The 21,913-nt window shown below is 35.4% G+C and overlaps 4 protein-coding genes across 4 annotated transcripts; 2 read left to right on the forward strand and 2 right to left on the reverse strand.

Moving 5' to 3' along the window:
• Nucleotides 1-1,221: 1,221 nt before the first annotated feature.
• On the forward strand, nucleotides 1,222-4,540 carry LOC130809624 (phosphatidylinositol 4-kinase gamma 4-like). Its single transcript, XM_057675360.1, has 2 exons — nucleotides 1,222-2,933; nucleotides 3,796-4,540. The coding sequence occupies exons 1-2, from the start codon at nucleotides 1,611-1,613 to the stop codon at nucleotides 4,171-4,173; spliced, it is 1,701 nt and encodes a 566-aa protein (XP_057531343.1). The 5' UTR covers nucleotides 1,222-1,610; the 3' UTR covers nucleotides 4,174-4,540.
• A 2,450-nt stretch (nucleotides 4,541-6,990) lies between these two features.
• On the forward strand, nucleotides 6,991-7,416 carry LOC130810230 (uncharacterized). The gene has a single exon (XM_057676208.1). The coding sequence runs from the start codon at nucleotides 6,991-6,993 to the stop codon at nucleotides 7,414-7,416; it is 426 nt and encodes a 141-aa protein (XP_057532191.1).
• A 460-nt stretch (nucleotides 7,417-7,876) lies between these two features.
• LOC130809625 (uncharacterized) lies at nucleotides 7,877-15,600 on the reverse strand. Its single transcript, XM_057675361.1, has 6 exons — nucleotides 12,703-15,600; nucleotides 10,615-11,213; nucleotides 9,471-9,680; nucleotides 8,808-9,022; nucleotides 8,619-8,699; nucleotides 7,877-8,502 (listed from the first exon to the last, which is right to left on the reverse strand). Exons 1-5 carry the CDS (start codon nucleotides 15,455-15,457, stop codon nucleotides 8,657-8,659), a joined length of 3,822 nt encoding a protein of 1,273 aa, XP_057531344.1. The 5' UTR covers nucleotides 15,458-15,600; the 3' UTR covers nucleotides 7,877-8,502; nucleotides 8,619-8,656.
• Nucleotides 15,601-16,776: 1,176 nt separating this feature from the next.
• LOC130809626 (E3 ubiquitin-protein ligase SINAT5) lies at nucleotides 16,777-21,117 on the reverse strand. Its single transcript, XM_057675362.1, has 3 exons — nucleotides 20,632-21,117; nucleotides 18,762-19,148; nucleotides 16,777-17,401 (listed from the first exon to the last, which is right to left on the reverse strand). The coding sequence occupies exons 1-3, from the start codon at nucleotides 20,854-20,856 to the stop codon at nucleotides 17,039-17,041; spliced, it is 975 nt and encodes a 324-aa protein (XP_057531345.1). The 5' UTR covers nucleotides 20,857-21,117; the 3' UTR covers nucleotides 16,777-17,038.
• Between the last annotated feature and the right edge of the window lie 796 nt (nucleotides 21,118-21,913).

Here is a 21,913-nt window from a genome sequence, read left to right on the forward strand (position 1 = left end):
TATATTAACTTGGGCGTCGGAGTAGGCCCTCGAAAAAGAATTCTGGGCCTTTCTTACTCCTTGGTGTGTTTTGTAGGAATCATCAGCATCTTCATCCAAAGATCTTACCACATAACTGGCAAGGAATTAAATAAAGACTTCCATCAACAAAAATCATCTGATTAACAACTAATCAGGGAGATTAAGATCTTAATTAATCACAGGAACATTCTCATTTAAGAACAACCTACAGGTTAAGTAGCAAAAAATTTGTAGTAGACATGATCACAAGCACAATCGCTCTTGGTCCAACGCGACATGACGAGCCAATCCTCAAAGTTGGCCATCGCCAATTCACGTTTAAGTTTTTTGAAAATAAAACGGTGCAACACTACTTGACTCATGCCAATGCCATATAGTGTCAACACGTCATGTTAAGTTCGTCAATTTATAACTAATTTTGATATAAAAAAGGTAAAACATATATCTTTAGCATTTAACATGACCCACATGCTCATGTCATGTCACATGTCGGAAATTGAGCACGACATAACTTGACCCATTTTTGTCATTTACTCTACATTAACACATGATCCACTTCAGCACAACCCTTAACCACCCAATCCTTCAAGATACGAGTCGAGCTGTTTAAAATAAGCCAGATGATTCGATATTTATAACATGACCTTATAGCCGAACTCAATTCCACCCAACATAAAAAATCAATTTACAATTATGTAAAAACTTACATAGATACAAGTTCCAATTATAAACAAACCCGAAATATATAACTCGAAATCGACCTGATAACTCGTCGATGAGCACCTAGATACCCATGATAACTCCTTGGATTCTACTAGTTAAAAATAAGTACCTAATAGGCTAGTATGCACTCTAGAATATTCCTAGGATAGTCTAAATTAGTTATCATTTCTTACGCTCCAAGCCAAAAATCATAAAAAATTATTACCATTCTTATTTTAGTAATTACTTTCATTAATCTAGATACATTTTTTTATTAAAGAAAACAAGATTCTATTATCTCTCTTCAAATATACCGTGGCATCCCCTCCTTAAACCAATCAAATCATTTTATTAGCGTGGCATCCCACCGTTTTCCCTAATTCAACCAATCAAAAAATTAATAATTTAAATAATAAAAAACATTTTTCTTTATAAAACGTCGACGTTTTGATCCAACGTTTGTTTACGCGTATAAATCATCCTCCTCATCATTGACGTTTCATTTCCAATTCTTACCCAATTATACCTACTTTTCTTCTATCCTTCCTCCCACTTTCCTCCATTAAAATTAATATTCTACCTTTTGATCTTTGATTTTCATTTCAATCTCTATTTTTCTTCCTTCCATTTCTGAATTTTCGTACTCTCTGCCGTGTATTCACCAATTTAGGGTTTGAATTTGACCCCAATTTGTTGAATTAAGGGTTTCCTGATGGTATTACAATTTATTTGATTCATTCGATTTGTTAGGGTTTCTGTAAGTGTGAATTCTTCTTGTTGTTTTCGTTTTGTTGATATGATGGATTTGTAGTGTAGGTTTTTGATTTCGTAAATTAGGGTTTTGAAATTCGATTGAATTTCATTTTGTAAATTAGATAGAAGCGAAAATGTCGTCAGCTGGTCTTGCTGTTAGTAGAATTAGGACTGAGGACCCTCCGATTTCGCCTAAGTTTTTTCATAATGCACTGAATTTGAACTCTGATGAATCGATAATGGTGTTTTTGAGCGTGTCTGGGAATGTTATTCCGTTACGTGTGTTTGGATCGGATTCAATTGAGTCTGTAAAATTGAAGATTCAAAGTTACAAAGGTTTTTACGTGAAACAACAGAAATTAGTTTGTGGAGGTAGAGAATTATCTCGCAGTAATTCAATGGTGCGTGATTATGGAGTTGCCAATGGTAATGTTCTTCATTTAGTTCTTAGGTTATCTGATCTTCAAACTATCAATGTTAAGACTACTTGTGGAAAGGAGTTAACTTTTGATGTTGGTCGCTATCGTAATGTTAGTTATGTTAAGAAGCAGATAGCCAAGAAGGTTAAAGGTTTAGTGGATAAGGAGGATCAGGAGCTTGTTTATGAAGGTGCATTGCTGGAAGATAAGCAGTTAGTTGACGACATTTGTAAGCGAGAAGATGGTGTGATTCATTTGCTTGTTAGGAAATCGGCTAAGGTTAGAACTAAGCGTGTCGAGAAGACTTTAGATGAGTTATGTGTGGATGCACCAGTTGAATCGAAGGAATTGGGATTGGTGTCGAGCAAGGTAGCTGAGAAAGAGTTTGAACTATTACCAGTTGTGGTGAATAAAGAGGCTTCAGTACCTTTAGCAGTATTAGATGTGATGGATTTGACTAATGAGGGGTTGGAGTGTGGTAATAGTCCGATTAGATCGTCTGAGGGTTCAGGAGGTGTGTACCTTATGCAGGATTCGAGTGGTCTAGAGTATGTGTCAGTGTTTAAGCCTATCGACGAGGAGCCTAATGCAAGGAATAATCCTCATGGATTACCTTTGAGCTCTGATGGCGAAGGGTTGAAAAGGGGTACAAGAGTTGGGCATGGGGCGTTTCGAGAAGTAGCAGCTTATCTCTTGGATCATCCATTGAAAGGGAGACGAGATGTCACTGGAGAGGCGTTGGGGTTTGCCGGGGTTCCTCCTACATATTTGGTGAGTTGTTTGCACGGCGGTTTTAATCACCCTAACGACATCACTCATAAGATAGGATCCTTGCAGAAGTTTATGAAGAATGATGGAAGCTGTGAGGATATCGGTCCTGGTTCTTTCCCTGTGGAAGAAGTGCACAAAATTTCTGTACTTGATATAAGGTTGGCTAATGCTGACAGACATGCTGGAAATGTATTGTACCAGAAGAACAATGAAACGGGTCAAACTGTCCTGATTCCCATCGATCATGGATACTGCTTGCCTGAGTGTGTAAGTGTCTTGGTTATTACCTCCTTTTTCCCTAGTTGTATTAGTGTGATATGCTATGGTGTTTTAGCTTCTTTGCTTATGACGATTGATGGATTTATTTACCTTGTTGGTTTTGTGATGTTTGCTTTGGAATTCATTGACAACTCTCCCTAAATTGAAGTACTTTTGTGGATGTTTATCATGTTCTAAGATTAATTTGTTTGATTTGCCCAAGTAAATACTCCCCCGTCCCTATGAGAATGCACCCATTTTGTTTTGGGTGAAAGTTAGAGGGAAAGGGAAATTTGGTCGGTGAATAAGAAAAAAAAACAAGTGGATGATAAGGAGCGGTTATGATGGAGAAAGAAAATAAGTTTGTGGATGAGATTTAAAGAAATAAAGTGTGATTATTGCCATAAAAAAGGTGCAAAATGAGTGGGACAACCTAAAATGGAAAGAGGTGCAAATTAAGAGGGACAAAGAGAGTAATTGAATGACATTGTTTCGTTGTGTTCACTTAAAAGCTTGTTCAATTGTTGGTCCAGCAAGGGAACTTTTTGGTCCCTTTCTCTTACAAGAATATGTTTAGAATTTGAACTGTTTGATGTATGAATAGCTCATGACCTGAAACTTAATTTGGTTTGTTGGTTCTAGTGGAGACTTTGACATCTTTCCATTATCTTTTGCCCCCTTTTGGTTTTGATTTGAAATTATTTGTTTTCTTGTATGATCTCCGTAGTGTTTGTTGATTATTGATCATGTCCAGTAGATCATGTCTAGTAGGTTGTTCTGTATTTGGTTGTTGATCATTGCATATCAAGAACTTAGCTATTTCCAGCACTTAAGCAATTTGTTTAATCCATATTCTATTGGATTAATGCAGTTTGAAGACTGTACTTTCGAATGGCTCTACTGGCCTCAAGCTCGTCAGCCATATTCAGCTGAAACTGTGGAGTACATAAAGTCCTTGGATGCTAAGGAAGACATTGCTCTTCTGAAGTTCTATGGATGGGACCTTCCTGTTGAGAGTTCTCGCACCCTGCACATTTCTACTATGCTGCTAAAGAAAGGAGTAGAACGGGGGTTAACTCCATATGACATTGGAAGTATCATGTGTCGGGTGAACATCAGGCAAGAGTCTGTGATCGAGAAGATTGTTCAAGAAGCTCTTGATTCTGCACTTCCATGCTCAAGTGAAGAGACCTTCCTCGAAACTGTGTCAGACATCATGGATCGTCACCTTGATGAGATGTTTGGGTAGTTGTCCTGCTTCTTGCTGATTGCACAAGTGGCCTTCCTTGAGACTGTCCAACATCATGTATGCTCGATCAGTTACGGAAATGCTCCTGTGTAGGTACATAGATGTGCATTACGTTCGGTACAAAAAGTACAATAATAGGGGATGGTAGATATTTTTCTTTTTAAGGTTTCCCTCAATTGAAGTACATTCTTTAATTCACTTCAAGTTTAATATGATTTGGCCAAAGTTTAGAGATCTCTCAGCATGATTTGAGCACGGTTTTCTTGCTATGGCAATCTCTTATCTCATTGTGCTTGTTTCTCAATTGTATTGCATCCGACTCTCAGTTGTGTTTAGACGGAATCTCACTAAGATTTGTTTGAGACTATCTGTTTGTTTTTGTGTGCGATATGCCAGTTTTGATACGTCGATTCATTCATCTTTGGAAGTCATGGTTTGCTTCTCTGTAAGATGTGACGAGAAGGATCCCACACTTTTTGGCAATTTTTGTCGTATTTTTGACAATAATTGCTGTGCAATAGCGATATCAATGAGAGGTTGTATTGATTTTGCAGCATAATTGGACTTGGTCTGTTGGGTCCCCTTAAGTTTTGATAGGGCTTTTTGGGTTACAGCTTGTATATTCTAACAGAGTAACAATATATGGCTGTTAATTGTCGTTTTATTTCTCAGGAGTCAGGAGCCAACTTTGAAGTTTGACAACTATTTTTAGCAAATAGCTAGTCTTTTGAGATATCGTTATGTTGAGAAATATATTTCAAACCCAATTCATTAAAGATTCTACTTACCTTATTTTTAATGTCTACTTATATTATTCTTAATGCTCATTTTTTGTATTCTTAATGCTTAGTTACTTTAAAAAATATATAATGGATCGACCTAATTAAAGATGGTCTCTTAAAGAGACTGTCTCGCTAAAATTTGTCTTTAGCAAATTATACCAACAAAGTTGGCAAAAGTAACGAAATTTGCGAGTTGCAACTTAAAAACCCTATTTTTATAGAGAGGTTTATCGTTTGTTTAACATATATATTTATGGGTGGTTTAATTTCCGATATAGTAATAAGTAATTGAGTTTTAATTCGGATAGAATGTTACATTTCCGAGAATTCTAGATGTCCAAAGTTTTTGATTATTTTGTTGAACAAACAATATTATAATTTATAAGACAAGAAAATCAGGGAGCTTAAGGTCAAATTTTTGCTTGTGCTTTTGGTTTACTCAGGCCTTGTCTCCATACATCATACATGTGCATTCCTGTGGTTCTTGTTGAATATGAGATTTATAAGAAGTTATGTATGTTTAAAATGTGATCAATGAAAGAGGTGTATGAAATTTATTTTAAGGAACATTACTTAATAAGTAATGTGTAGGGAGTAGAAAGTCATTTACGCATTGGCTTGTTCTTCCATTGTAAATTGAATTGAATTATTAGTATGTTGATATATACACATATAATTATTTTTTCAATATTTTTATGTAAAATTAGAGGATATAGAAGATTTTCAACATTATATATCTAAAATTTGACTATCTTACAAGATTAATGAAAAATTACATAATAAATCAATCATATTATCACCATTTAACTTCTTATTGATAGATTATGCTTGTACATTATTTAGTGAAGACCCACGCATAAAAGCTTGGAGAACATCAAATCAACAAACATAAGCGAAAGTGCAAGTTAGTTGAATTGGCATGTTTAAGGGCCATTTGAGCATGGATATGGGGTGATTTTGTTGTGAAAAATGGTCCATTATGCATTACATAGATAGATTGATGTCAAGAAATATACCAAATACATAGGGTAAGGTTGTTCGAACGAGCCATTAAAATGCCCGAACGAATAGCAATTATAGTAGCTCAATGAAGGTTGCAATGGCCTTTGCTAAGACGAGGAAAGTGAGTCAAGGCCTTTTTTTGCGTTTCCCAAGAAGACTAAGGGAACTTCTAGGATTGATTTCTTTGACTGCTTTGTAAATGAGTCTACAAAGTTAGAAAAAATACTTGGAAAAAAACAAGCAAACTCATTGTGGTTTTTTGAGTTGTTAAGAGAAGTTAAAGAGCTTGTATATGAGAAAACGTCGTTAGAGTTAGTAGAGCCACGTAGTCATAATAACTAGCTTACAATCAATATTTTTAACTAGTCAAATTAGCCAATCATTTAGCCATTTATGAAAAGAAAAAGTTAAAGTAATATGGTCATTTTTGTCATAAAGCAAATAGCATAGTGCCACGTGTCCACTATTTTCATCATCCTCATCATTCACAATGTGGATCCCACTCTCCTGACTCTAGCTACCTTGTTGTTTGCACTCAAAAAAATTTGACACACTCCACTATGATCCTAAACATCAATTTAACAAAACCCCAACACTAGATTTTCCTCCCTCTTTCTTTCCCACTTTTCTCACTCCTCTCTTTACTCCACCTTCACCACCCCAAATGGGCCCACCACCACCACCACAACATCCACAACCATCACCACAACAACAACAACATCCACAACCACCACCACCACAACATCCCCAACCACCACCACAACAACAACAACAACATCCACAACCACCACCACCACCACAACAACATCCCCAACCACCACCATTACAACAAAATCCACCACCACATCAACAACCACACCCATACCCATACCCATACCCGTACCCGCACCCACATCCAAGACCCAAATCATCAACCCCAACATTAGCATCATGTTTCTTAGCAACATCCTTCTTAATCATCCTCACAATAGCAGCTTTAATCACTTGCTTTATACTCTTCCGTCCTCAAGATCCACAAATCTCAGTCCAAACCATGAAATTCCCAGCATTCTCTTTACTCAATAACACCGCCAATTTCACCTTCTTCCAATACGTAGCGGTTCGAAACCCGAACCGTTACGCTTTCTCACATTACGACAGTTCCTTACAACTCTTCTCTGATTCAACGGGTCCTCTGGGTTTTATCTATATTCCTGCGGGTAGTATTTCTGCTGGTAGAACTCAGTATGTATCTGCTACTTTTGATGTCAAGTCATTCCCACTTCCACCCAATGTTGGGCAAGTTAATGGGCCCGTGTCTGGACCCGTACCCGGACCCATGATGGAGCTGGAGACAAGGATGAAGCTGGTAGGAAGTATGAAGGTGTTAAAGGTATTTGCTCATCATGTGGAAAAAGGAACTCAATGTAGAGTTTCTATTCAGGTCTCTGATGGGTCTGTTCTTGGCTATAATTGCTGATCTGATCACTTTTTTTTTAAATTTTTTTTTATATCTAAGATTAATATTAGCAAGTGTAAAAATGGATTTTTGTTTTTGATTTTTATTAAAAAAATGTTTGTGTGTTCTATTTTTAGGATGTTTGAGACTTCTTAGAATTGTGATATGTTTAATTCCTTCTGTTTTAGGAAATGTAATAGAGTATATGAAATGAATTGGTAGTGATTGAGATGTGAACATGATGTTTCTAGAAAGATGTAAACTTTAATGTGATAATATAGTTATAGCCTTGTAGGAGTATATTGTTGATGTTGAACCAAAATGAATGGAACTTCAAAATGGCATTTCTCCATACTCCATACAACATGTTTACAACATAATAATATTTCTCCTCATAATATGTCAGTGTCACTTTCAGTAGCAAATCTCATAATATGTCACTTTCAGTAGCAAATCTAAAAGACGTAGATAGTAGTGAATATAATACATAATGAATCATATTTAACTTTACATTAAAGGAAAGGATATCTTGGAATCAATGGTTGTCACTTGTGACTTGAGAGTTGAGGATGAATTGAGGGGCAAACTTGTGCTAAAAACAGTCTCTTTTCTCAAAATGACTAGCACATAAAAATTTATTCAATTGAGCATGAAGGACCATTACTATAGTACAAAATATCAAAATCATCACCACCATTACCACAACTGCATTCGAGATTATGCATGATGCCGAGTGAAACAGATATCTTGTCGATACAGAGCATACCTAGTTATATTGTCATTAAAACGCCGATTTCCTAGCCTTAAGGGTCATTCAAAGGATGATTCTATCTTGAAGCACAACATTCATCATACCCTAAAGAGCGGTTGGAAGAGAGCGTCCTTTTGAGCATGCTTAGGGGCATTTCAAACCAAGTAGTTTCTCTGGTCTTAATGGCAGATTCAGTAACGGATCATCCCAAAAAGACCGAGGTTTAGTGTGCTCAGACTGCCATAATGTGGTAAGAGCAAGACCATTTCTCCTGCAGATGAATTTGTAAGAGAAAATGGTCCTCCGCGGGAGTACCATCTTCCAACCGATCATTTGGCTGGTGAAGTAATTTTGTGCTGTGACAAAAGAACAAGCTATACATTTTCAAAACCGTGCCACCAGAAAGAAGCAAAAAAAAAGACATTGAAGGACCTCCGTAGATAGATGACCGACTAGGTCGAAGGGTTGGTACCTGAGCTAATCCTATATAAGCTTCAGAAGGCATAATGTTCATGGTTTACTGGGTCTCTTCCGTGCTCGCTTCTTTCTTTTTCTGAATCAGCAAATTGTTCAGTTAACAAAAAGGAAATCGAATTCATCAGTTCAACTTGTATCCCAAATATATATACTGATCCAAGGAGATGGGGATTGGGGATATTACCTCTTGGAAGGTGGACTAACACCAAATACACCCTTTATCAAAGAGTCTATATCAACGGAGCGCTCCCGCATCATCTTATCATGGTACATCTTGCTTCCGATCTCGGTAATTAATTCCTCCACCTCTTCAAGTGGTTGATCTATATTGAGCTTTAACTCCCCTTTCCTAATGACAGTGACACCAAAACCATTTCCTTTGGCTTGTCGAAAGACATCCTGCAAAATTTGTCGAGGTTGAATGCCAGTGTGATAGATGGTTTATCTCACATCGACAAGTTAAAGATGGTGTGCACACTTTATAAGTTATTGGAGCCTTTCTTCCCATTGCCATGGGGTTTTGGGATGGTATATATATTTGGCTTATAAAATATGTGCACCTCGTATTCCCCGGTTATTTGCTGGCATTGACAATAAGTTCAGTTAAATTAACAATACCATCCTCTACCCTCATCCCCCCACATCATAACCAGTGTAACATAATTTTGATTCGCTTTTTGAATTTGTGATTTGCTCAAAATAGCCAAAACTAGCCCAAAGCTGACCACAATTCGCCTTTTACGATTTATGAGTAGATTAGCGAATCGTGTGACACTGTTAACACTACCTTAAGAAAAGGTAGACAGGTAAAGAGAAGAGAACAATGATGTGAAACGCAGTGCCGTACCTTAGGAGGCTGCGGAACAATGAATGCTTTTCCCTTGCCGAGCATTTCCAAGTGACCTTGTAAAATATAACAAAAGTTTTTGCAATCGCCAGGGTCTTGAAAGGCGATTACATGATTTGGCTTTGGTTCGAGCTCAAGATCTGCAGCCATTTCTAATGAATAAAATCCAACCCTTTGGTCTTCACCTTCATAAGTATACAGTTCAAGGCACTGCAAAAAGAAAAATGATAAAATTATTAGTTCCAATAAACATTCAAAAAGTTCTAAGACGTAAAATTCTTGTACTGCTATTCAAGCATTAGAGAGTAACAAATGCGGTTAAACGCAGACTTCGATTTCATTTAAATTTTTGTGGTGCAAGAACTTAACAGACACTATCAATCAACATCATTGTCACATGATTTACTAATCTCCTTGTGAATCGCAAATAAAAAAAAGCAAATGATGGTTGGTTTTGGGCTATTTCAAGATCATTTTGAGTGAATCGCGAATCCAAAAAAACGAATTAACTGGCGAATCATGTTACACTAATATATATGCTGCACTAATCATTATTTCTTTGTTTAATAATGGTGCTTTGAAAAAAATGGAGGAAATATACTAAGCTAAAACTGGCTCATGATTCCAATTTTGCTAGAAGAGGATGTGTAATTTTTCCTATAAATATAAAGGATCTGAAAATGTCCCTTATTTTGATTGGCCAAAAATTTAGTTCTTTGGTTTTAAATTTTAATTATAATGAACTATATCAAGATGACTCATTAAATTATATGCATATCTTATTTATATGAAGTTGCATCATAGGCAGAGCAAAAATTGACAAATTCTTTAAAGCTCCCGTGCACTTTTTATCAATTTTATATCTTTAAACACGTAACATATACTACATAATTTAATATTAAGGCGTCCAACTTTTTTGGTCCCTGTGTAGTCAAACATATTGAACATGCTCAGAATCTCCCATGAGTTACATAGTGCTACCAAGGGTCAATACGAAACACTCTCTTTAATGTTACTAAACGGTAAGGTTGCTCAAATTCGATCTCTCAAACCTTACTTAAGTGAGAACCACTTAATGGCATTGGAATAATAGTATGTTATATAAAAGTTCGAAAACATGAAAAAGAGGAGTAAAGCTGAATACCAGCAAATGAGGAAGATCTAACCACCACAAGTAATCTTCTTCCTTTTGTTCGGCATATTCACGATACTTGCTTACTACAGCTTGTGGTCCAAATAACTCCATTTCTCTCTTTAACTTGCTTAGTTTCTTCTCTAAAATCTCCTTCCTTTTCTGTGGAATTTTATCCATCAAATTAGCTGCATCTTGTATTTCTTTTTCGGTAATCCACCTATCCAAATCCTTCCCGATATCCTTCATGACCGATTTCACCTCAGGATCAGTCTCTGCGTTAAAGGATTCTACAAACCCACGAGACCATTTTTTCGTGTGCTGCCAGTACTCTTTCCCAGACCTCTTTCCAGGTTTGATCGAGCCATCACTTGCCTCTATAACAGTTTTTGACGATTTAGCACCCTTCTCTTTACGCATTGACTTTGAGGTATTGGCTTTCAAGGATGTCACATCATTATCATGTTTCGTCGATTCATTCACCTTTTGAACAGATGAAGCTGCCGGTTGCTGATCTCGGCTGTTATTCAGAAACTCGGGAATTGTATCCAACGGTGGACCTTTCCATCTGGGTACAACTTTTTCAGGTGGATCATATAAGCTTATACCATCTGCAAAAATATGAGAATGCGAGTTGATAAGATTTTATTCCGGGAAAAGTAAACATATAAAACATTGTTGTACAACTACAAATGGCATAGCAAGTCAATAAAAGCCAACTAAAATTCTATCCTATGAAAAGAAAAACCCGATCTTAAAGGAGGTTAAAGTGTTCAAACTTTTTTCATTAGAGACATAGCATATATGGCCGTCATAGCCGGGTTGACACAGCACGACATAACACGGACAAGTGTCAGATTTGCTATCTTTAGACTTATATTTAGATATGGCCGTCATAGCTGGGTTGATACAACACAACACAACATGACATACTTATAGGACTTGCTATCTTTAGAATTATATTTAGATGGCCATCATAGCTGGGTTGACACAGCACGACACGACATGACATGGTTACCTTGTTATTTTATCTTTACCTTATATGTAGATCTAAAGCACGCAGTAGCACTAGCTATCTTTGGACTTTATTCCTTTACAATTTGTTTGGATAGCAATTTAAGAGGAAAAGGGGGAAAGGGGGAGGGAAAGGGGAGAGGAACGAGAAATATTTATTAAGAATAGGAAATAAAGACATGGAAGGGAAAGAAAAAATATACATCCCTCGTTTGGATAAAAATTGAGTTAAGAAGGAAAGGAAAGGTTTAGAAAGGATTTTTGTCCTTGGTTTTTTAATAAACAAAATCTTTCCAAAATTGGAAAGATTTAGAAGGGCCATCCTGAGTCTTCCTTATCCCTTTACTACTTGAACATGAGCATTGTTTACATTCTTGTAGGTGATGTATTTCATGATATTCAAAAAATATACAACGTAACTTGTAAGGTATATAGCTTTGTTAAGTCCAAGCAAACAATATTGAGTTTCTTCTATCTCTACCCAAATTTTACACTCAAGATTATCCCTCACTATCCCTCTAAAACCCTCCCTCTCCCCACTTGTTATCCAAACAAAAAAATTTTCATCAATCTAAATCCCTTCCCTTCATTTCCTCCACCCAAACAAATGTTAGAAGAGCTTCAAAGCAACATAACAATAATTTTAATATTAATTTTGTATTTCAATACTTTATTTTTTATATAAAGAAAAGTTGATATTATACTAACTTTTTGCATGAAGATACAAATACTTTTGTGTCCTTGAATAGATTTAGGACACCGACACTTGTATTTGTGTCTAGGAAATGTAGGTGTTTATAAACCATTGACCTAAGCTACTATAGATTTCATTACTCCAACGCTACTAAATGGATGAATGGCTCCCATTTAGATAGGGTTTGGGTCGATTAGATGTACAAGAGAACACGACCTTATCCTTACCCTTCTAAATTGAAATAACAATAGGTCGTTTTCCATTGATCATTACTACCAAACACCATATGCAAATTCACATAAATAAGAAGTGCAAAATCCAACTCTATGTCCTAGAACTAAAACACAGTTATGGAAAAGAAAGCATGATATTAAGGCTAAAGAACACAATACCTGTTCCATAATCAATATTTTCAATGTTTGAATGAAGCCATTCATGCAGCATCGATAACTTCTGATTCTCTTTTTCAACTTTAGTTTCAAGACCCTTGAAAAATGCAAGTTTATCTTCATTATCCATAGAATGGAACGGATCCTTACCCGCCAATTCGTTATCTCGAACTTTAAAAACAATTTCTCTAAGTTTACTATCCTGCATCCACTCAAGTTCCATTTCATCAATCTCCTGTTTTATTTTCATAAAATCCAATTTTGTATCCTCCTCCGCTTTTATTTTCTCTCTAGCAACATTGTAACTATTCCTAAACCCACTGCCAATTTTCTTCACTATGGGCTCAACTTCATGAAAATTCTTCTCCAACCAATTCTCTTTTTCAGTGATCATTACATTTTCAGCATTTTGAAGTGTTTCAGTTGGACGATATGCATTTTCCTCGGTGTCAGAACCAGCACCGGGAGCAAGTATCTCGCTCAGTTTTGTAGGCTCAGGTTTTTCAGTGGTTCGACCAAGTTCGACATCATCTTTGACATCAGAGAGATGCATCTTTTCCTTGAGCATTTCACCCAGCTCGTTTGCTTTTCCGACACTTTTTTCAGTCACGTGGGGTCCGTTTGCTTCATGGCTAACATCACTAAAATCGTTTTCACCGGTAATAGGGTCAGATCTTTCATGTGAATCAATGCGCTCGAACATCTCATCAACCTTCATAAATGTACCCATATTTTGTGCATCACCTGAATTTTCAGCACTCGGTGAATCATAAGGTCTCATCAGATTCATTTCATTTTCTGTTTCTACCTTCAATACATTAGTATCTGTTGCCAAACATTCATTTCCTTTAACATTGTAATATTTCGAAACCTTTGGAGCAGGGACCTTCCTGACTAAATCAAAAGACTCCGGTATTTCATCATCCTTTCCTAATCTCGGGCTCAAGTCCATTCTCTCATCTTTTGCATCCGCTGAGGTCGTAATATCACCAACTTGATCTCTTTCACTATTTTTTTGCAGGAGATACTCCCGAGCTTCTTTTACTGAGCGTATGATTTTGGACTTTCTTCTCACGGGTATTGTCTTTGGTGGGTTCAGTTGGCTGCTAGAAATGTAAGAATCAATCCCTTCAGTAGAGTTTGACGAATTAGAAATATCGAAGCTCTGAACAAGACTACTTAATGGGGTTTCATCGTCATTTATAATTGTCCCATTTGAATCACTATGAATCTCCAAATCCTCATTATACTCATCCTGTTCACCGATGAAGTTAGAATCACTGTTTTCCATTTCTAGCTCGCCTAAGATTTCAGAATCCGAAATGCCATTGACATGCTTTATTTCAGTACGAGTTCCATTCAGAAAGTCCTTCGAAAAATTCATGTCGACAACATCAAGTCCTTCAATATCTTTCCCTAAAGGAAACGGTACACTTGAAGCCTGTTTTCCTGATTCACCAATCCAAATTGAACCCTCAAATCCTTCAACAATGTCTTCTTCCATCGACTCTAACTTGTCGAAAGTATATTGTTCATCCGATTCATTTTCCTCACTAGAGACGCCTTCTTCTTTCTCAATCTTCCTCGCATCTCTTGCCATCTTCTGTATCTCCCTAATCTTAGCACTCATTTCTCCGAATGCAGTCTCCTGCGCCCTGCCAACATCAAGCACTACTAGACTTTTATCCAACCCCTTTGCTTCTCTAATGCTATTCAACACCTCCTCCTTATCAAGACGAGGCCTTTCGGTAAACACACTAAGCGAATCAGACAACTCTTCCACAACTTCAACACTACCCTTCTCTAAATTCTGTTTCACCATCCTTGACTTCATCTTTCTCTTCAACATCTCCTTCTCCAATCCCGTCAGCTCCGGTTCCTTCTCTCTCAAAGTAAAAATCTTTTTGATCATCAAAACAAACACAAACCCACAAATAATAGCAATTCCAACCCTCGACACCTTTGTTAGCGATTTTTGGTGAACAAACATTCTCTTAATGCTGCTAACAAACCCTAATTTCTCACCAGAAAACACAAATTTAGTAACAGAACTATTTTTTGAAATCACATTATTCCCTCCCTCGATTTCTCTAGCTAAATTCCTAGCATGCAAAATCTTCAAATTTACTTCATTAAAAACATCCAACTTTCTATTTTCTTTATAATACAAAGGCTCAACTCCATTCCTCCTCAAAATCTCATCTTCATCAATAAATACTTTCTCAACACTACCTCTAGAATCTTGAAAAACAGTAAAAATTGGATTAGACCCAATTCCCCAAAACTCAATATCTTTTTTATATTGTTCAACCCACCCATCTAATTTATCCCACATAACAGATTCCCCAAATTTTCTAGAATTATCTACATTAAAAGTTTCAGTTTCACCCAATTCCCCACTAACATTTTCCAAACTATCAATACCTAAAACTGAATTTAATTTAACATCATCGATAAAATGAGGAACTGGGTCAATAAGCTTATGAGGATTTTTACGCACCTTTGAATCAAGCTTCTTTCTCAGTGAGTTCCTCCGCTTTGTGGGACGAACAATACGAGCAAAAATCTGGGTATTTATTCTGTTTTTGTGTGGTGAAACTGTGGGAAATGGGGAGTTTGAGAAGGAATTGAGACGGGTTTTGTGAATTTTTAATGGAGTTTTTTTTGTAAAAGTTGTGAATGAGGATAGAGAAGATAAAGGTGAGACAGGAGATAAAAAATGGGGTTTGGATAGAAGGGAGGAACTAAGAATCTCCATGGAAATGAGTAAGTAAAAGAATCAGATGTTGAAGCTTACATGGAGGGTTGTGACTGTGAAACAGAAATGGGATTTGGATTTGGATATTATATGGCTTAAACCCTCGTTAAATCCCCAATTCAATTTGGCGGGTGGGTACTAACTACAAACTAGTATAGGGTACTTCTTGTTATTGGACTGCATTAAATAAACAAACTAATTTTTTAAAATTCGTCTTTAGAAATAAAACTAAAGTTTGTGTTGACTGTTGAGTAATTTAGTAACTAAAATCGTAAATCTATTGTCTAAGTTTATTTCATCTATGCGGAATGAACGTTAAAAACTTAATTTATTTTATGTGTTGAAAAAACATAAAGAGCTTACTCTTTTTGTCCTGTATAATTTACATTAAAAAACAAAATTGTTGTTTTTAAGAAAAAAAGTGGATAATGTTAATAAATAAAAGACGTGTGGATGAAATTAAAGAAGATTTCAAGTGTATGGATAAGATTAAAAGTAAATGGTGGGTCATAATCCAAAAATAAAAATAATGCAAATGAAGTGGGACAATCTAAATTGAAAAATACTATAAATTAAATAAGACGAAAGAGTATTTTATAAGAAGGAAATCAAGAACAAAAAATCTAATATCTAATTTCTTATTTGTTTACAACTTTTTCATCATAAATTTAAAAATAAATTGAATTCTTTAAATATAGAAAAATGAGAAATATTTTCATTGTAATATTTTTCAAGTTAGAAAAAATAATTTTATAAATATAATTTAATATTTATATGTTTTGAATCCGAAATTTTTTTTAAAAAAAATCATATTTTATTATTTAATGGATGTGAGATGCTAATGCTTCATTTGCCTATACTTACAAATTATCAAAGATGGACATGTGAATGGAATAGAGGAAAAATATATCATGTGTTCCACATTGATGGTTTGCAAGCACAAGCAAATGAAGCATTACCATTTACCATGTAAATATTTTTCAAGTGTCCCACATAGTGAAATTATGTAGTGTTTCCTTGTTTAGTATGATAATTTTGATCTAGTATTAGAAAATGATTGCTTTTGTGGAAGGCAAAAAAGCTAATCAATCTATTATTTTCTCTGTCCCTCTAAAAAAATAATTGCTTTTGATCTAGTATATCATGTGTTCCACCATTGACTTTTAAATTCATGCTTGTATTTAGAGTAATATTTATGAGAAAAATAAAAGTCAAAATTTATACTCCCCGTTGAGAAAGAAAGCACCACACAGAGGAAGTATAAATCTTAATTTTTTTGGACTAATTTTAAGCTTATTTTTTTGGACTAATTTTGCGTTTTCAATGAGACAGAGGAAGTAATCGAACAAGTTTGAAAGACAAAAGCAGAGAAAAATGTTAGCCATTTTAATTGGCAAAAGAGAGAGTGGTTAAACAATCTTTGCAAAGCAGCTACATCTAGATTGCACAGTTGCAGTTGCACACATATCCCATATCAGTAAATTATACATCAAGTCTCTATATATACTTGGTTAATCAAATTACAAACCCAAATACAAGAGTTGAGACAGAACGGTCAGCAGGCAACACAGAAACCCGTAATCAGCTGCACAGATTAGGAATGCAGGCTCCTCCGTCAGGGTTCTGCTGCTCCTTCCATATACGTCCTGTGACTCGCAACTTCAGTTCTTTGCGATCTCCGCCAGAAAAAAAGAGTGCCATGTTTCTCTGTATTATAAGACCATCGTGACTGTCCCGAACTTTCCTGTGGCTGTCTCGAATGCTTCTTGGGGTACCTTCCCAGGTGAGTTTACGACCGTAACCTCCAACTTCGAGACTGTAGCTGTAGTTCCGAGCTTCCATCTCGTCCCCCATGAATCGAAGGAATGCCATATATACAGGAGCCATGCCAAGTTGAAAGGCTTCAAAATGGAGGCAGAAATACTGACCAAAACAGTGGAAAACCTAAGAAAAAAGATGGACCGCGCATTGTTAATTAGTACATTGTGGACCAAGCTTATTGACAACATACTCTTGAATAGCATGTGAAATTGCACAAGCTAAGTCCGCTATGTTCATTTCCGTTTTCACTTTTTTCATCAAGGAAAAATCGGGACAATGGGAGTGTTTGGCAAAATAACTTATTGAGCAATTTTAGCTTATTTCAATACAAAAAGAGGGTTGGGTGGTTAAACTATCCAATGCTAATATTTGGTAAATTAGCTGGTTGAAACAACTTATTACTATGAATAAGATGTTTTTGAACAAATTGCTTATAGCAGTTGGTTCAAAATTAATTGGTCAAACCAGTTAATAAGATTAGCTGGCCAAATTAGCTGTAATCAGCTATCAACCATTTGCCAAAACACCCCCAATGAAGGCCAAACGGAGGTTGGTTATGTACAATTACGGGAGACGGATAATGCAGAAAATTTATGTTAGAAGAAAACAACATGGCCTCATAACCCAGACAGCCTTACCAACCAACACAATAAAAAAAACTAAAATAATTGATGGGGATCATATTTTAAATATGGCTATAAACTATAAAGTTACAAGGTCAATCTACCCACTGGGCAATACAACTGTTCTAACACCATCTATAACTCCAGATCCCAGTTGGGCAACATATTAGCAACAAATGCTCATTAATAGGCAGTTATACATACACTTATACACAACAATACACTATGAACGACAGTCAGATGCGCTTGCTTCTTCATACCACCATCGGAAAACCAGTGAAAATAACAACCTGTCTTTTCTGTTTTTTTAAGAGTAAAAATAAGCAAAAGTAGATGCGTACTGAATCTAGGTCGTATCAGAAATCTTACGTGTTCATCCAGACACACTAATAACATCCAATGGCAAAACATATCCAGCATGAAAAAGTTCACAAGTATTTAGTAGTCTATATATCAAATGATAGATGGCACACATAACACTGTAAAATTATACTTTTTACGGCTTATTTGATAATCGGTACTAAATGATGGGAATGGCAATGAAAAGTTAGTGTAATTTTGATAGGAATATCTCTTGAAAGATTTAATGACCATCTTTCAACAACCTCATTTTCTTCACAAAATTCAATTCAACGCATTACCATTTGAATGTGGTATTAGATGATAATGGAAAATTGTGAATAAAAAAACTTTTTATGATCAAACTTTCAAAACTATTTGAATGACATGATGCACGTCATGAGAATTTACACTACAAATCATACCCATTACCATCATTTAGAACCGTTAACCAAACACATCGTTAACATTTTCCAATGACTTGCAAAGGTGATGTCAAGGTTGAGAGTAAAGGAACTTACAGTGAGCATCCAAGTAGCATTTTCCACCTCACGTGGATTAGATTTCACATAACGATGATTGAATGTACATCCCGCATGCATGTCAACCTTGTGATCATCCCTCAAATGCGCCACGAGGTAAGGGATATCCCCAGTAGCAGAACACTCTGATCCAGCATATGGACAATTGTATGGCCTGAAGTTACATATGGCTTCATGTTTAAGTTTGCTGTAATAGGGAAATATCTCTGGACAACCAAGGGAATAGTATTTGCAAGGCAGCTCAAGAGATTCAGCAACCTTTTCTAATGCTAGACATCTTATGTCCCCAAGTTCTTGTCGACAGGTTGGGCAACGGTTTTGCACACGTGTTTTACAAGTGGAACAAAGAGTATGCCCATTTCGGCACTGTAAAAGTCATATATTTATCAGAAAATTCAGAAATAATATCGAAAAGAATGGATTTTAGAAGTAAAAAACTTCAACAAAATAAGGGATACAAATGTTTCTCAACAGCTTCAGGAAGCAGACATCATCAACATGAGCGGAAACACATATGACATTCTTTCCAATGTAAGATGGTGGTGAGGGGGCAAACGGTCTAAAAACCACTTGATATCAAGAGAATAACACTAACGATACACATTCAAAAGAACGCGGTCACAAAAATCAAGGGCCACATTTCGGTAAAACAAAACAAGATGAGCCAAGGGCATTCCAAACATAATACACTCGGTACTAAAGGAGAGTTAGCTTTGTCCAACAAAAACTCAAATCACAAAGCAGTATAAATCAAGAAAAGAAAAAGGAGCTTCCTCATATTAAACTAAGATCCTAATTTACGACGACGTATCACAACACGTGATAATTGTCCCAGTGTAACATAATTTCGCTAGTTGATTCGCTTTTTGAATTCCCAATTCGCTCAAAATGACCATAAAATAGCCCAAAACTGATCATAATTGGCTTTTTTAGATTTGCGATTCGCAAGTAGATTAGTAAATTACGTGACAGAGGATTGTCCAGAAGGGTAAAATAACAAAGATGATAAGCTTGCTATGCCATACAACTGATGAAGCTCAATGCATCCAAACTTTCTCAAGCTAAACAAACATCAAAACTTATGGCCGTCATCCAAAAGCTTGTTAACAAACCTCATCCCCATCATATATATTCCATTAACTCTCCATCCTCCTCGACATAGAAGGCGACTAGGCATCGTTTGGGCATTTATAGGAAGCCTATGGCCATCATTAAAGACGGAAACTACTATCTAGCAATCATGCACAATAACACTTTTCATATTCATTATACCCCAAGCTTACCTTTCCACAGTGCCACTTTAATTCCAACAATCCAAAGTATAAACCACATGAATCACAGCCATCATTAACACTGCACCAGGCACCAAAAACAGAAAGCACTAGAATAAGAAAAGTAAGGAAACCTAAATAGATTTCACTAAGGATCTAGGGAGCAATTCACTACAACCAGTTATTAGTGATAGAAAACCCAGTCCAGAAAAAATGAAGTGATTCCCCAAAATGCTGTAAAATGCCCCAGAATACCAAAAACTGATTCAAAAATCAATCAAAGCTCATTATGAACAAATGAAAGTCTAGCACAATCCTCAAAGTTTCACACTCAGCTATATTAATATGGTTCTGAATCTAACAAATCAGGTCAAAATTCCCAATTATTAGATCCTCCCTTCAGCTAACATAAACCAAAAACCCTAGAAATAAACAGCTTACCCACCAACAAATTTCATAAGAATCCACCAGATACCCATCAAATCCCAAGAAAATCCACAAAATAAAACAAACCCAGACACAAAAATCCATTAAAAAGTAAATCCATAAAATTTCAAACAGAGAGAAAAAGATTTAACCTGGTGAATAGGAGGGTACATAGAATTGGTACAAACAGGACATTCAAGAAGCTCATGAACACTAGTAGATGGATGAAGAGTGGAATTAAGAACACCATTATTGTTTGAGTGAGGAGCTTTTGATGATGAAAAATGGTGATGATTTTGATGGTGATGATGAAGATGAATTATCTCATCTTCATCCATATCTATAGATGACACACATTCTATGTTATCTATATCCATTTTTTAAAAAAAATTGCCCAGATCACAAATTTCTCTACTTCAAATCTTTTTGTCTGAAATCAGATGGGTAAAAAAGGTTTAATATTTCTGGGTTTTGATAATTTTTGATTTGTGTAATAGTTGGTGTTTCACTCAGAAGTTTTTGGTTTAGGAAAGAGGAGGAGAGAGCAGAAAAGAATCCCCAAATCTCTCATTTTTTGCAAAAACTACGCTCCTTCTATTAACCCCAGGTGACTTTCTTTATGGGCCTTTTTGGTCATTTCTTGAATCTTGCTTATACGCTTTTTAAAGGATAAAATACCCAATACAATGACAATGTCATAAATTTTAATCAAATATTAATAACACTATTTTACATGGAGACTATTTTTATTGAGCTGATTTATATATATTTAGTGTATTAAAGTGATCATTGATAATTTTGAAGTAATTAATTACAGAATTATACTCCGTCTCATGATAAGACAGTCTCATATAAAACGACTTATTTTTTAATTACAGTCTCATATAAAAATCAAATTTGTGACCTTGAAATGTGATAGACAAGACTCAAATTTCAAATGTGGTAGATTTTGAAATACTATCACACTCCAATAACTGCAAATAGCCTAATTTGTATATAAGATGTGTTTGGCAATTGATTTTTGTGACATAGAAATGACTTTTAAGTCAATTGATTGAAAAAACAGATGTTAAATCAAAACAAAAAGTTAATAAGAGTTGTTTTTCCAATGATTTTGGCTTTTCACCCACCTTTTCTCTAAAAGAACAGCCAATATTCCACAATTAATTTGTATCAAACACGTTCAACAGTTGACATAAATAGTTGAATTATTAACATATATTTTTAATTTATCAAACCAATCAATCGAATAAAATCTATGATTTTATATTAGATTGATTTTTGATATCATACTAAGTAACCAATTTAACAACTAACAAACTTAAGTTGATAGTTGTGATACCATGATATGTATATATATATATATATATATATATATATATATATATATATATATATATATATATATATATATATATATATATATATATATAT

This window comes from Amaranthus tricolor, chromosome 4 (assembly GCF_026212465.1).
Source record: "Amaranthus tricolor cultivar Red isolate AtriRed21 chromosome 4, ASM2621246v1, whole genome shotgun sequence".
Classification (NCBI taxonomy): domain Eukaryota; kingdom Viridiplantae; phylum Streptophyta; class Magnoliopsida; order Caryophyllales; family Amaranthaceae; genus Amaranthus; species Amaranthus tricolor.

Coding starts and splice junctions, on each gene's coding strand:
- LOC130809624 (XM_057675360.1), top strand. CDS start 1,611: ATGTCGTCAGCTGGTCTTGCTGTTAGTAGAATTAGGACTGAGGACCCT. Junction 2,934..3,795: donor GATACTGCTTGCCTGAGTGT/GTAAGTGTCTTG, acceptor GGATTAATGCAG/TTTGAAGACTGTACTTTCGA.
- LOC130810230 (XM_057676208.1), top strand. CDS start 6,991: ATGAAATTCCCAGCATTCTCTTTACTCAATAACACCGCCAATTTCACC.
- LOC130809625 (XM_057675361.1), bottom strand. CDS start 15,457: ATGGAGATTCTTAGTTCCTCCCTTCTATCCAAACCCCATTTTTTATCT. Junction 11,214..12,702: donor AAATATTGATTATGGAACAG/GTATTGTGTTCT, acceptor ATATTTTTGCAG/ATGGTATAAGCTTATATGAT. Junction 8,700..8,807: donor GTTAGTCCACCTTCCAAGAG/GTAATATCCCCA, acceptor TTGCTGATTCAG/AAAAAGAAAGAAGCGAGCAC.
- LOC130809626 (XM_057675362.1), bottom strand. CDS start 20,856: ATGGATATAGATAACATAGAATGTGTGTCATCTATAGATATGGATGAA. Junction 19,149..20,631: donor TGTACCCTCCTATTCACCAG/GTTAAATCTTTT, acceptor TGACTTTTACAG/TGCCGAAATGGGCATACTCT. Junction 17,402..18,761: donor ATGCTACTTGGATGCTCACT/GTAAGTTCCTTT, acceptor CTTTTTTCTTAG/GTTTTCCACTGTTTTGGTCA.